The sequence below is a fragment of the Leptopilina heterotoma genome, unplaced genomic scaffold, assembly GCF_015476425.1.
Source record: "Leptopilina heterotoma isolate Lh14 unplaced genomic scaffold, ASM1547642v1 Lhet_81, whole genome shotgun sequence".
Classification (NCBI taxonomy): domain Eukaryota; kingdom Metazoa; phylum Arthropoda; class Insecta; order Hymenoptera; family Figitidae; genus Leptopilina; species Leptopilina heterotoma.
This window is the reverse complement of record NW_025111185.1, coordinates 1133561-1149471: the sequence shown is the minus strand read 5'-3', so window position 1 is coordinate 1149471 and position 15911 is coordinate 1133561. Positions and strand designations below refer to the sequence as shown.

Genomic DNA, 15911 nt, shown 5'->3' with positions numbered 1-15911 from the left:
TTCAGAAGTCGCTATTAATAAATTCAAATATTATACATGATAATATTGAAATTTTATTGAAAAACTAAATGTCAAAATCAATTACTTTTTTTCTGACTATTTTGTTAATTAACATATAAATTAATTTTTTTTTGCAGATTGCAGTAAAACTGTGAAGATGGAAAAAGGGACAAATCGTTTCAGTTGCGATAAAAATTAATATAATGAATTAATTAGAGAAACTGAAGTGTTAATAGAAATTTTATTTGGACTCGGGGAAAATATGACGTCGACTACGGATTTGCCTAAGGAGCCTTCGAGGAAGAAATTTTTCAATCCGAATCTCATATCGCTAAAATGTCTTCTCTTCCTTTTTTTCGGAGGTAAGACGAATATTTTTTTTAGTTTAGTTTTGTTTTTCTATTTTTTCCTTCTATTTTTTATTTTCTTTATTCTTTTTTCTATACTATTTTTTTATTGTTTTCCATTCTTTACTCTTTTCAATTTTTTCTATTCTTTTCTATTTTTTTATTCTTTACAGGCTTCGTATTCACCAATTAATTTTCAAAAAGCAGCAAAAATTAGCTAATTTTTTCAAAAAGTAGTAAAAAAATTAGCTATCAAAGAATATAAAATTTGACGACTCAATTTTTTCATAATTTCTAAATTAAATTACATACATTTAAAAATAAAATTATATTTTTTAAGTCAATATTTGAATACCTATTTCTATTTCCACTAGTATTAGAATATTTTTAAATGATTTCAATGTAAAGCCTTTTTGAAATTCAACTATATCTAAAAATTACAATTTTAATTCTTTCAAAATTCAATTATTTTTTGTTGTTGAAAAATTTGTAAATTTGTTTATTCAAAACTTTAATTAATTAAATTTAATTTAATTAGGATTTTTAAAAAATTTTTAATAAAATTCATCGCGAGAATTCAATTATTTTCATAAATAAAAAAATTCTTCGAATGAATTCAATTATTCTATTCAAATTTTTTGATAACATTCTTTGTATAAGAATTCAATGATTTTCAATACATTAATTTTAAAATTGAAAATATTTAAAAAGAAAATTTTTTAAAAAAGTTAGGAAACAAAAAAGCAATTAATAACTAACTTCAAACTGCGAACAAATTACCCGAATCAAATGATTATTAATATATCTAGATTCTTAATAGAGAGAAATAATTTCTCTTCTTTTTTCATCAGCATTCATAAAAGTTTTACTACAATGTAGTGTAATAATTATTTGCAGGAAGAACATTCTTCTTTGCTTTATGAAGTATAGTAATAAAAAAATTATTCCCCTTAACACTCACTTACTTATGCATTATAGCATTGTGTTCTCTTTCTCTTTACGATCCCTCCGATCATTAGCGTCTAATGGATTACTCCCATATTTAGCACTCACCCTAAATCAATGAGTAATTATCTCCAGGGTGTATTATTACAAAAACGTGATTAAAAAAATGTGACCTTTAAAACTTATCAATTAACATTGATTTCGTCCAGTTAGGATATTGTTCGTTTATTTCCTATAAAAGAAAGAGAAACAGTATTAATTAGGTATTTAAACACTTAAAGCACTCTGTTTAATTAAAACTATTTTAAAATTTCCACTATTTTAAATTCGCTAATACTAGAAATCAGAAAACTATTCTCAAAAATTGTAATCAAATTCTTTAAAAAGATTTTATTATATTTTCAAAAAATACCCAAAATTCAATTATTTTCAATATCTAGTATTTTCTTAAAATTTCGCAAAAGAATTCAATTATTTAAAAAAAAATTGATAAAATTCAATTATTTTCATAAATAACAAAATTTCTACAGGAATTCAATTAATTTAGAATAGTATTTAAAAAATTTCGAAAAAATCAATTATTTTAACAAAATTTTTATACAATTCTTCACAATAATTCAATTACTTTCACTAATAATAACATTTTTCATGGAAATTCAATATTTTCAAAAAAAATTTTTGTTAAAATTCTAAGCAAGAATTCAATTATTTTCATAAATAATAAAACTTATCGAAGAATTTTAATTTAATTTCAACAAAAATTTTTACAATAATTCTATTATTTTCATAAATAATAAAATTCATTTCAGGAATTTAATTATTTTTGAAAATTTTAATAAAATTCTTAGCAACCATTCAATTATTATTTTCTTAAATAATAAAATTCACAGCAGAATTTCAAATTATTTTTAAAACTATTATAAATTAATTAATCGAAAAATTCAATTATTTTCACAAATAAAGTTTTCCACAAGAATTCAATTATTTAAAAGAAAATTTTCATAATATTTATTATATTTCGAAAAAATTAATTAATTAAAACAATCTTTATAATATTCTTATAAAGAATTCAATTATTTAAAAAAAAAAAATTTTTTACAGAAATTCAAATTTTCTTTAAACATTTTAATAAAAATTTTCGAAATAATTCAATTATTTCCATAAATAATAAAATTCTTTTCAGGAATTCAATTATTTTTGAAAATTTTAATGAAATTCTTTGCAAATATTTAATTATTTTCATAAATAATAAAATTCATCTCAGAATTTCCAATATTTTTAATATAATTTTAATCGAATCCCTCGAAAAATGTAATTATTTTTAAAATTGTAATTTCAATTTCTCGAAAAAATCATTTATTAAAAATTTTTTTTTTTAAATTCTTTGTAAGAATTCAATTATTTACAAACATATTAGAATTTTTCACAGGAATTCAATTATTTTTAAATTTTTTTTATAAAATTGATCGAAAGAAATCAATTATTTTATAATTTATATACAATTTTAATAAAATTGTTTTGAAATAATTCAAGTATTATTTTAGATTTAAATAAAATTATTACGAATATTTCAATTATTCACATAAATAATTCTTCTAAAGAATTCAATTATGTCGATAATTAACAAAATTATTCCCGAAAATTCAGTTATTTTGAGGCATTTTAATAAAATTCTTTGCAAAATTCAATTATTTTCAAAAATTCTTATAAAATCGTTAGCAAAAATTTAATTATTTTCAAAAAAATTTAATAAAATACCACGTAGACATTCAATTATTGTCAAAAATTTTAATATGATTCTTTGTAAAATTTAATTATTTTTAAAAACCTTTCGCAATTCAATGATTTTTAATATCTACTATTTTTATAAAATTTACAAACAGACTTCAATTACTTAAAAAATTTGTTGTAGAAATCTTTGTAAGAATTTAATTATTTTCTTGAATAATAAAAATTTCTCAGGAATTCAATTATTTAAATTATAATTTGCATAAAATTAGTCGAAAGAAATCAAATATTTAAAAATTTTTATAAAATTCTTCGCAATAATTAAATTATTTTTATAAATATTTAAATTCTTTCATGAATAATAAAATTCGTTGCAGGAATTCAATTTATTAGCATGATAAGAAAGAAGTTAATATTTTTTTTATGAAAATTAGGAAAAAGTCAGGAAACTAAAATATAGAAAGGAATTTTTTTCAGTTTTCTTAAGTGTCTAAAACGAGTTTTTTTTTCGTCAAGTTTAATTTTTCGATAACTACTTTTTTTAATACTTTTTCAGTTTGAAAGCTACTTTTTTAAATTTCATTATCGAGTGCGAAGTCTGATAATAATTTTTAATTTCAAAATTTGAAACTTACAGGAATGGGCTGCCTATTTCCTTTTCTCCCGCTTCACATGACGGAGGTGGGATTGACGAGAAATAAAATAGGAATAGTGTCAATGGCATCGGCAGTGGTGGCAATATTGGGACCATTAATTGCCGGGCCATTGGCTGACAAAATGGCAGGTCATCAGGGTTCAAATGACAAATCATCGACAGGTCGCTATCTTCGGGTAATGATAGCCGTGGCTTGTGTATTCTCAGCACTTTTCTATGCCCTTCTCCTCCTGGTGCCGGCGACGAAAATTGAACTCTCTCAGGAGCGAAGTCCGTCGTTGAATTTTTCCTGCGATCAGAATGGCGCCATTATTTATCAGGAGCGATGTAAAGATACAAAAGATTGTCATCGTTGGACTGAAGAACGTCTCGGGACAATTGTCTTGACAAAATGCCAGTATATCTGCACTCCAAAGAAGGCGAAAGTAAATCGACAATTCTCAGATGGAAACACTGAATATTCACTTGAGGACGGAAGTGGCGATATCACTGTCGCTCCGCTCATTGTTCCCGAATCATTGTTGCAGGTAAAACTAGAAAAAGAAGCCAAAATAATTAATTAAAAAAATTAATATAACGAAAATTTTATTAATTTTTATTTTATTTCTTTAGAATTCAAATAAAATAAAAATTAACTTTCTGTTATCGAATCTTTTAATTTAATCAGGTTTGCCACAAATATTTAATTTTATTTTTCCCTAACTTTTCCCTGATTTCCAGACAAAATTCTCACTTTTTCCCCTGACCATTAAAAAATATTCTGATTCACTCTAAAAATTATTAGAAACTCAAAAAAATATTCTATGTATTACATTTACATTTACAAATTTCATTAATTGTAAAATTATTCAAAAACATCAATAATTTCTTTTTTAAATAAATATTTAATCATTATTATTTTTCCGTAGGAGTTAAAATTCTTCAATACATTCAAATTCAAACTTTTTTGAAATTCAACAATTTATAAGAATATTATTACAAAACATAAAGAAGGCAATCGCTCCGAGTCTTCGACTCAAAGTGATCGCCTTCTTCATGTTTTGTTATAATTTAAATTACCATGAAATTTTTCAAAAAAAATTATTATTTACAAAAATCCTAAAAAAATCCTTCGCAAGAATTCAATTATTTTTAAAAAGTTGTAAATTTTCTCAAAAAAATTCAATTATTTGAAAAAAAATTGTAATAAAATTCGTTGCAATAGTTCAATTATTTTCATAAATAATAAATCGATTATTCGGTAATTCATTTTTTAATCAATTTTTATTAGAAAATTCTAGAAAAATTCAATTATTTTGATTAAACAATAAATAATTTATTAAATAATTGAATGTTGGTTAAAATTGAATTCTCATAAAGAATTTTAACAACAAATTTTGAAATAATTCAATTATTTTGACAAATTTTAATGAAATTTTTAAGAATAATTACATTTATCGAGGAATTTGATTAAAATATTGTATCAAAAATTAATTAAAATCCTGCGATGAGTTTTACTATTTATGAAAATAATTAAAAATTTTCCCGAAAATGTTATTAAAATTTTTCTAAAATAATTGAATTTCGGTGAAGAATTTTATTATTTATAAAAATAATTGAATTCTTGAAAAGAACTTTGTTAAATTTTTTTTTAAATAATTAAATTCATGCGACGAATTTTATAAAAATCTTTTTAAATAATTGATATTTTTCGAAAAACTTTATGAAATTTTGTATATTAAATAATTGAACTCATGTGAAAATTTTATTATTTATGAAAATAATGAAATTGAATTGAAAAAAATTTATTAAAAATTTTATAGATTATTGAATTCCTGTGAAATTTTAACAAGAATTTTATTCAACTTTTCAAAAATAATTGAATTTTGTCATTTTGAAGAAGAATTTTGTTATTTATAACGATAATTGAAATTTTGATGAGAATTTAAAAAAAATTTTTTTAAATAATTAAACATTAAAGAATTTTATTATTTATAAAGATAATTTAAATTTCGACAAGAATTTTTAAAAAATTTTTAAACATAATTGAATTTCTGCGAAGAATTTTATTACTTTTGAAAATAATTGAATTTCTGGAATGATTTGTAACTTTTCCAAAATTCAATTTTTTTTAGTATTTTTAACTAAAATTCTTTTATCAATCTAGTATTTATGAAAATTGTAAAAATGATTCATTAAATAATTTATAAGTCATAATTTTATGATAGTTCTTGTAAAATTAAGTTATTTAAAAAGAAATTATTGTCTGAAATAGAAAAAATTCAAGGTTTTGTATTAAAATTCGTGGTAATTTCATAGTTTACGAGGCAAACAAAAAAACATCAAAATTCAGAGTTTTTTCATAAATTTTTAAAATTCAATTTTTTCCAGTACTTTTACTAAAAATCCCTGACTTTTCCCTGAATTCCCTGACCTGTGGCAACCCTGTTAATTACATAGTTGGTCCCTAAGGACCGTGGGGAATGTAACATAAATAAATAAATTTAAAAATCTTTTCTAAGATAAATTTTGAAAAAATTTTTTGTGATTGAAAAATGGTGGAGTTTTAATAGTAGAGTTAAAGTGGTTTTAATTTAATTAGTTATTTAATTAGTTTAAGAAATTGTAGTTATACTTTTAGTTTAAAGTGAATTTTTTCTAGTAGTGTAGTAAAATAAAATTTATGGAATGGAATATAAAGTTGGCAAGTGGTTGTGCTTTACAGGAGCAGTATGAAAAAAAATCGCTGCTATCCATCAACATGGACAGAACTCCACCTCATATATGTTACAAAAATGGTGAAGAGGGAAAACTTTGTCATGCCTTTACCAATAATACGGAGAGAATTGCAGTTAATGCCACCCTTGGGCAACCGACCAACACCGAAGAAGTTGACGAGTGGTGTGCTTATCCTGTTTCTGATTACTTCAGTTGTCGAATTCCTTCCAGTCTACAAACTATGGAAATTAACAAGTCCTGCTCGGTACAATGCAAATTGGAAGATCCTTACACCACACCTGGTAAATTATTGTTTCTTATCAGTATTTATTCAATTTTTAGAACAAAAATTTAATTTCTAAAAATTCTAAATTTTAGAAAAAAAAATCTAAATAAAATAAGTTCTAAAAATTTAATTTTGCTTTTTCCTAACTTTTCCCTGATTTCCAAACATTTTCCTGGCTGATTTTGACTTTTTTCCTGCCAATAAAGAATATTCTAACTCACTCTGAAAATTATTAGATACTCAAAAAAATTTTCTAACACATTTGCGAATTTCTTTAAATGTAAAATTATTCGAAAATGACAATAACTTCATTTTTAAATAAATATTTAAAGATTATTATTTTTCCGAAGGAATTAAAATTTTTCAAAAGATTCAAATTCAAACCTTTCGAAATTAAATAATTTATAAAAATATTATTACAAAACATGAAGAAAACGATAACTCCGAGTCGAAGACTCGGAGTGATCGCTTTCTTCATGTTTAACAATAATTAAAGTTGACCGAGTAATAAAATCATTATTTCCTATTAACTGCAACTTCTTCAAAATTATTTACATCATTTTAATTTAATCATTATTTTCTAGAATTTTTAAATAAAATTCTTCTTTAAATAAATTATTTTTAATAATTTTTCAAAAAGAAAATGAGAATTTTCAAATTCATTTACTTACAATTCAATTATACGAAATTTCAATACTTCGAAAATTCTTCAATTAAATATTCATTAGAAAATAAAAACTTGAAATAATTTTTAAAAATTTTTATTAAGCTTTTTGAAAAAAATTATAGTTCCATAGTTTTTTTAATTAAAAGTATGAAAAATTGAAATTTTCAAAGTCTTTAATTTGCAACCTTTACAAAATTCAATTGTATTTCTAAAAATTGCAATTATTAGTAACTTCTCCAAAATTCAATTATTATTTAAAACTTTAACTGAAATTAATTTTTAAATCAATTTTTATTAGAAAATTCTACAAGAATTCAATTATTTAAATAGAAATATAGATAATTTATTGAATAACTGAATGTTTCTTAAAATTGAATTTTCATAAAGAATTTTATCAACAAATTTTTAAACAATCGAATTCTCTTGACAAATTTTAATAACATTTTTAAGAAAATTTTCATTTTTCAAAAAATTTGATGAGAATTGTATTAAAAATAATTGATATTCTGTCAAGAATTTTATTAAAATTTTTGAAAGTACCTCAATTTCGGAGAAAAATTTTATTATTTGTAAAGATAATTGCAATTTTGACGAAAATTTTTGTTAATTTTTGAACATAATTAAATTTTTGCGATATTACTTTTGAAAATAATTGAAATCTTGAGACGAATTTTATTAAAATTTCTTTTTAAATAATTGAATTTTTTGTGAAATTTTATTGAAATAGTAGACATTAAAAATAATTGAATTTTGAAAAATTTTTGAAATTTATTAAATTTCTACGAAGAATTTTATTAAAATTATTTTGAAAAAAAATGATTTTTTACAAAGAGTTTTATTAAAATTTTTAAGAATAATTTTAATTTTTTTAAGACATTCAATTAAAAATTTATTGAAAATAATACTTAAATTCTAAAAAATAAATTTCAGCAAAGGTTTTTAAAATAATTGAATTTCTTTCATAAATTTTAATAAATTTTTTAAGAATAATAACTTTTTTCGAGGAATTCCATTAAAATTGTATTAAAAATAATTGAAATTCTCCAATGAGTTTTATTACTTTTGAAAATAATTCAATTCTTGTGATGAATATTCTTATTTATGAAAATAATTAACTTCCTCCGAATGATTTTATTATCTATGAAAATATTTAAATCCCTGAAAAATATTTTAAAATTTATGAAAATCATTGAATTACTGCGAAGAATTTAATGCCAAATTTTAAAACATTTGATTTTTAAAAAAAATTTATACAAATTCTAATTTAAATATTGAATTCCTGTGAAATTTTTATTTTTTTGGAAAATAATTGAATGTTCTTGTAGAATATTATCAAAATTTTTGTTTAAAAATTGAATTCTTTTGGAAAATTTTATTAAAATTGTAGAAATTATTGAAATTAATTGAATTAAGAAAATTTTTTGAAAATAATTGAAATTTTGACATGAATTTTATTAAAATTCTTGAAAATAATTGAATTTCTGGGCAGAATTTTATCAAAATTCCTGAAAATAATTGAATTCTTATGATGAATACTATTATTTATCAAAATAATTGAATTTTGCAATGAATTTTATTAATTTTGAAAATAATTAAATTCTTGTGATGAATATTGTTATTTATGAAAATAATTGAATTTTGCAATGAATTTAATTGAAATTCTTGAAAATAATTGAATTCTTATGATGAATACTATTATTTATCAAAATAATTGAATTATGCAGTGAATTTTATTAAAATTCCTGAAACTATTTGAATTTTGTCGAAGAATTTTATTAATTTTGAAAATAATTGAATTCTTGTGATGAATATTGTTATTTATGAAAATAATTGAATTTTGCAATGAATTTTATAAAAATTTCTGAATATAATTGAATTTTGGCGAAGAATTTTGCTATTTATAAAGATAATTAAATTTATTGAACGTAATTTTTAATAAATTTTTGAATATAATTCAATTTCTGGAATGAATTTTAGTACATATTTATTAAGATAGTTGAATTCTTTTAAAGAATTGCGTTAAAATTTTTTAAATTAAAACTAATTTCAAGAGATCTGAAACTAAAATTTTCCAAAAAAATACAGACACAAAAATTCAGAATTTTCTGATAAGTTCTAAACATTTAAAATTTAAAAATTTCTTATTGCAAATTCTTCAAGTTGCAATATTTGGAAGAAAAGTAAAAAAAAATCTTAATTTTTGAAAATAAGTCGAAGAAAGTGACATTTTTTGAAAATAACTCAAAGTTGCATTTTTTGAAAATAGTCAAAAAAGTCCAAGGCCTGAAAAAGGTGCAATTTTTTCTTTTTTTTTTAGAGAAATTTTCCTTTTTTTGGGGGAAAATTAATTAAATTTGTGTAATTTTTCAGGAAACGTGCTTGAAGAAAGTTTGTGTGGTCAAATAATAGGAAATCCACAGTTGACATTTTGGATGTACCTGGTGATTCGTTCGGTGGCTGATATTTTTCCGACAGCCGCTGTTGCACTGTTGGATGCGGCGGTTGTGATAGCAACTCGAGAAACTTCTTGCGGAAGAGGCGACGTCGGACGACAACTTGCTTTTGGTTCTTTGGGTTTTGCACTCTTTGGTCCATTGACCGGATATTTGACCACTATTGTCCCGAAAAGCTCAATGTACTATCTGCCAATTGTTCTTCATTGCGTTTTGGTTCTTCTTGCAGCGTGCGTCGCCCTTTCTGCAAACGGTAAATATAAAAAGCATCACCGAGAGAAAAATTTAAATAAGTAAAGTAATTTAAATGTAAAAAATAACAATGAATTTTTACTAATAAATTATTACTAGGAGAAGAAAATATTTTAATTGTTGTATTAAATATTTATTTATTTAGTTTATTTAAAAAAATATTTGTAAATAAAAAATAGTTTGTTGTAGTATTAAAATATATAGTGAATAAAAAATAGTTTGTTGTAGTATTAAAATATTAGTGAATAAGAAATAGTTTGTTGTAGTATTAAAATATTAGTAAATGAAAAATAGTTTACTTGTGTATTAAAATAAAAATCTTGTTCCGTTTCAGGAATGCCATTGAGTCCCCCCGAATGGTGGTGGCAAACGAGGTGCGGAATGCTTGCACTTCCAATGAGTGCCGTCAAAAGATATGGTAGCGAAACAGCGGCTCTTGTTTTTGTACTCATCATAATGGGAATATTTTGGAGTGCGATGGACACTTATCTTCCTTTGTAAGCCTCCTCCTTGAATTCGATTGTTTCCTTACTTTGCTTTAATGACAAAATTATATTAACTTTCTAAAATAAAATGATACTTTTCCATTCAATGAGAATTCGGAAAAAAAATTGTTCTCTAAAAAGTAACCAATTTGATTAATAATTTGTTGCGATTAAACATTTTCAGATATCTCACACAACTCAATGGCGATGAACTATCAATAGGAATTGTCCTGACAGTCGGGGCCTTACCAACTTTACTCTTCCTCTGGAAGTCGGAGCACTTGGTTGATTATTGTGGACATAGCAACCTTTTTATTTTAGCGTTCACCATTTATATTGTCAGGTATTATTATTTTTAATATTTTATTTTTTTCGATCAGATATTTTCCTTATAATTTTGGTTAATGATTTAATTATTACAATTTTAATTAGATGTTGTTATTATAATTTTTGTTATTTATTTATTAATGTAAAGTATGTAAAATAAAATTGTTTTATTTATTTGCTACTATTATATTATTATTTTTTTATAATTACTACAATATTAATAATATTCAATATTGAATAAAATAAAAATATTTAATGAATAGTCCATTAAATTAAATTTAAAAAAAAAATAACAAAAATTCCAGATTCACTGGTTTAAGTCTGGTACCTGATCCTTGGTGGGCGCTGATCTCAGAAGCTCTGGAGCTTTTCACCCTGGGCATTATGTGGGTCACTGCCATTCTCTATTTAAGACATTTAGTACCTCGCAATATGACGGTTACCGCTCAAGCCTTGCCTGTGATCGCCCACTTTTGCATTGGTAAGTTTTTCCTTTTTGTTACAAATTAAACAAAAATTCCTTTGTATTTTCATAAAAAGAAAACTAAAAACTTCTCTTTACCGCTGAAAACTAAAAGAGTTTTTTTTTCGCAGTTCCTTTTTTTGTAAATTAATATTTTACTTTTTAGTAATAGATGTAAAAGTTTTTTTTAGTTTTTACTAATAGATGTAAAAGTTTTTTTAGTTTTTAGTAATAGATGCAAAATTTCTTTTTAGTTTTTACTAATAGCTGTAAAAGTTTTTTTTTAATTTTGTAATAATTAATAGTAAAAATTTAGTAGTTAAGAAAAGTAAGAAAACAGTAAGAAATTTTCGAAACATTTTTTCAGGTCGCGCACTCGGAGCAGTAATTGGTGCATACGTCGATATTAACGAATCAAATATCGTCGAATCTCTCAAGTATGTTTATCGTTGCATGGCTGGGTCTGCAGCTATAATAGCAATTATTTATTTTATTCTCTATCATGGACTTTTGAAACCAAAATGTCATGCCCAAAATGTTCAGGGAACACGTCAACAACCGTCTGTTGTTCAAGGTACTGAAAAATTACAAGAAAATAATAATAACAATCAATTCACTTCATTTTCATTTAATTTTTTTCATTTCTCTCATTTTTTATCATTTAAGCTGCAATTGAAGAATATGAACAGAGTAAGTACGAATACAAAAAAAAAAATAATTGTTAACTTAAAGATAAATTTATAGTAAAAAAAATGTTACCCCTAAAATTATTAAATTCAGTTTAAAAAATTTAGATTTTTTTACCAATTTTTAGGAAAGAACTTTCTAAAGATAAAAATTTATAGTCGTCAAAAAAATTTTAACTACTATAATCATTGAGTTTAGTTTAAAAAATCCAATTTTTTATCTTTTTTTACCAACTTTTATATAGAAAAAAATTGTAGTTTAAATTTTCATAAAATAATAATTTTAAATTTATCTTTTCAGCAATGAATGGAAATGGAAGTTACACGCCATTAAGAGTCTATCACAATGGAATGGCTAAAAAGGGAGAGTTTCGATATTGAAGAGGCGATTCTTTTTTTTAGTTGGTGCTAAAGTTTTCTTAACTTCCTCTGAATCTTACATCGAGTGATCACAGTTTAATTAAAATATAAATAATATATTTGTGAAATATATTCAATTTTTTCAAAGAACGCTGCATTTTGTGCTGTTTTTTGAAAAAAATACATCGAAAATTGTACTTTCCACGATTGTTTTCGTATTTTTTTTTCTATTTTTTTGTTCACTTCCTCATAGAGGAAGTATTTTTTATTTCTACAGTAAGTGCATTATTTATAAACACTATAAAGAGTCATAAACATAATAGAAAGTGCTATTTTGCAAGATAGAGAAAATTGTTGAATGTTTCAATAAATGCTGAATGAATGAATTGAAAAATTGTGAGCGTGATAGAAATTATTTTCTTACTTGAACAATTTTACAAAATATTAGATTTCATACAGTTTTGTATACGTATAAAAACGAGAATCTCAATTATATTGACTGTAAAACTAATAATTTAGTTTAAAAGGCTCGTATTCTAATTTATAATCAATTTATTATGAGTCACTTCATTTTTTTTTATTTTCTTTTTGCTTTAATTGTAGCAAAATTCCGTTTATTCTAATTTAATTATCGCAAAAATTCGTTTATTTTGCTTTAATTCAATTATAGCAAAAATTCGTTATTTTGTTTTAATTCAATTATAGCAAAAATTTATTTTGCTTTAATTTAATTGTAGCAAAAATTTAAACAATGTGTCTTTAAATATTCGAAAGATTTTTGTTGATAATTTTGTAAATATCCTTAGAATCCTTAGGATATGAAATGGAGGATTTTATTGTAATTCTAATTTTTTTGCCTAATTCTAATTCTGCAGAATTTTCTTCCCTTATTTATATATGTTTTCGATAAAATGCATTTATGAATCGTATAAAGAAAAAGCGTTAATATATTAATGATTAATGTATGAATATTCTATATACATATTAATCGTATTAATTAAAAATTAAGTATAATTAAAAATTACGCATTAAGTCAGGTACATATCTATATCTATTTATTGTACGTATGCTTTAATATTTTTATACTTTCCAAAGATGGAGATGCAAGCAACTGCTACTTGATGTCGATTATTGGGATATGTACTTGAATTTCACAGTGTGCCTGAATTTTTAAATTGAAAGCCATATCATTTCAAATTTTTATATTCCTTAATTTTTTTTTCGTTTAGTATACTAAATTGAAAAATAAAAAAATAAAAATAAATAAAAACAAAATGAAAAAATATATTAAAAATACTATTTGTAAAAAATAAAATTGGCTATAAATTGTTTAACGATTTTGAGAAAAATTTTAAATGTCATGACTCGTTTTAAAAATTCAGTTTCCAATGTCAATTGTCAAGATAATGACTCTGGTGAATTCACAACGAATATTTAATGTACGATCCTTCAGTGTGTAAAAAAAAATTGTGTTCAATAAAAAAGAAAAGAAGAAAAATTTGTTCGCCTTTTTACTTTCCAAAAAAAAAAACTACTAAAATATCCATGGATTATTTCTCAATAGTCTATTTCTAGAGAAGAACAGAGAAAAACACATTTAATTCATAGTAAATTTATTATAGAAGAGCAAGATTCTAATATAGGCCTAAATTTAAAAAAAAAAATATTTTCAGATAAACAAAAACAATCTCTTGCTTTTACTATATAGGCAAATTTACAATACTAAACACTCTCTCAACGTACACTTTCTTCTTCCAGACAATCAATTTTCACTTATCTTTACACGTTTTTTTAGGTATGAAATATCGTGTGCATAATTCTCCTTACACATTATATGTAATATTTTCTATATTTCTATTATATACGTTTCTTTATATATATATATAAATTTTTTAATTTAGACAGAAAAAAATTGACCTTGTAAAACAATTTGCACATTTTCATTATTTATTCATTAAAAAGAGAGGGCAGTAAAATAGAATTAATTTTACGTTATATTAATTAATATATATTGTATATATGATGCAGTAATGAAAACAAAATTCAAGTATTTACAAACTGAAATTAAATCTTATCGATAAAGAAAATTGAAACTCATGAGTAACAATTGACTTATGAGACTGAATAATTTACAGCGATTATAATCTATTTTTTATGCACAAACAAAAAAAAGAGTATAAAAGTGAGAAATATTTTAGTACTTTTCATGTCATTCATAATTCACAATCTTACTAAATTTGCATATTAATTCACAATCAATATTTTGAAAATCTTTGCGAATGAAATTATTCTTCAATCATGTCCAACACTCAACTTTATAAATTCAAAAACGATTTTTAATAATAGATCAAATCGATTCTCTTTTCTTCTAAACTGAATTCACTAATTTTACTATATAATATGACAAAAATAGTACATTAAATATACTTTAAAATTTAAATTCATACACTTTCCCCAGTTTATATTTTAGTCTTCATTGATTGGTATATTTTTAATTGTCAGTTCGATGAAAATTGAATAGAAAAATTATTGAATTTAGTCATTAAATTTAATAATAATTTTTCTATTCATCCAGAGAAATATTTTATTAAAAATATATTTAGTCAAATAAAAATATGTCACAGAGCCTACAAAATTATTTTCTTTTTTCAATAAAAATTTTATTTAACAAAAATAAACAATTTAGTAGACTTCGAGACAAATATATATTTTTCCAGAATGTGAAAATCGATAATTTTCATCGAACGTATAATAAATTTTAATTAGTACAAAATTAAATAGAAAATAAAGAAAAATTTTCACTATGATCACATAGCAAAAAGGAGTTAATTTAAAATGACACTCATTACCAAATTTTCCAATGCAAACAAAAATGTTTAATAAACTTAAAATAACGTAGATTATTTTTATAAAATAAAACGCAAATTTGTTTTCTATATTTTAACAAATATTATTTTGGACAACATATAAAAATATTAACTTTTGTTCTACTCTTACTAAACAAAAATTGCAAAAAAATTATTTTTTTCATTAAATTTACTAATTTATTATTGTATACTTTGTAGCATTCGATAAAAATATTATACTTTTTTTATTTCTGTTCCCTATGTACACGTTTTTTCTAATATTCTTTTATTTATCATACTCCTTTCATTTATCTACGAGATATTTTTATATACAAATTACTTATTTCGTGAAGTAATTTTTTTCTTATAAATTGTGTTAAAAATCACAGTTCAAGTTAGGAGAAAATTATTTTTGCTTGCATTGGAGAATTTTTTTTTCAACCTAGAAACTAATATGCACCATTTTATATTTTTTACAAAGGGAAAAAAGAAGCAAATAATAAAAATCTGAGTATTCTAGCAGAATATTTACAATCATTTGCCTGTGATTTCAAATTATTTTGAAATTTATTTTTTATTTCTATTTTTTTTTCTTCCTCTTAAATTATCTCCTTATTGCTCAAGCATATTTCATAGTTTTCAAAGTTCGACATTTAAATCGAATATAGAATTTTTTCTCAAAATTCGGATTATTAGGAAAAAGACAAAATTAAC

At 22.4% G+C, this 15911-nt stretch overlaps 1 protein-coding gene across 2 annotated transcripts in view; it reads left to right on the top strand.

Moving 5' to 3' along the window:
* Positions 1-12967, top strand: part of LOC122511365 — a 51845-nt gene extending 38878 nt beyond the window's left edge. The window contains exons 3-12 of one of the 2 annotated variants that reach the window (XM_043626552.1): positions 138-362; positions 3658-4202; positions 6380-6674; positions 9696-10031; positions 10365-10527; positions 10700-10858; positions 11148-11323; positions 11673-11879; positions 11972-11995; positions 12293-12967. In XM_043626552.1, coding sequence (XP_043482487.1) covers positions 263-362; positions 3658-4202; positions 6380-6674; positions 9696-10031; positions 10365-10527; positions 10700-10858; positions 11148-11323; positions 11673-11879; positions 11972-11995; positions 12293-12372 — 2085 coding nt within the window. In that variant the 5' untranslated portion in view covers positions 138-262 and the 3' untranslated portion in view covers positions 12373-12967. The remainder of the gene's footprint in view (positions 1-137; positions 363-3657; positions 4203-6379; positions 6675-9695; positions 10032-10364; positions 10528-10699; positions 10859-11147; positions 11324-11672; positions 11880-11971; positions 11996-12292) is intronic. The other variant, XM_043626553.1, reaches the window with a different exon arrangement.
* Positions 12968-15911: the final 2944 nt, after the last annotated feature.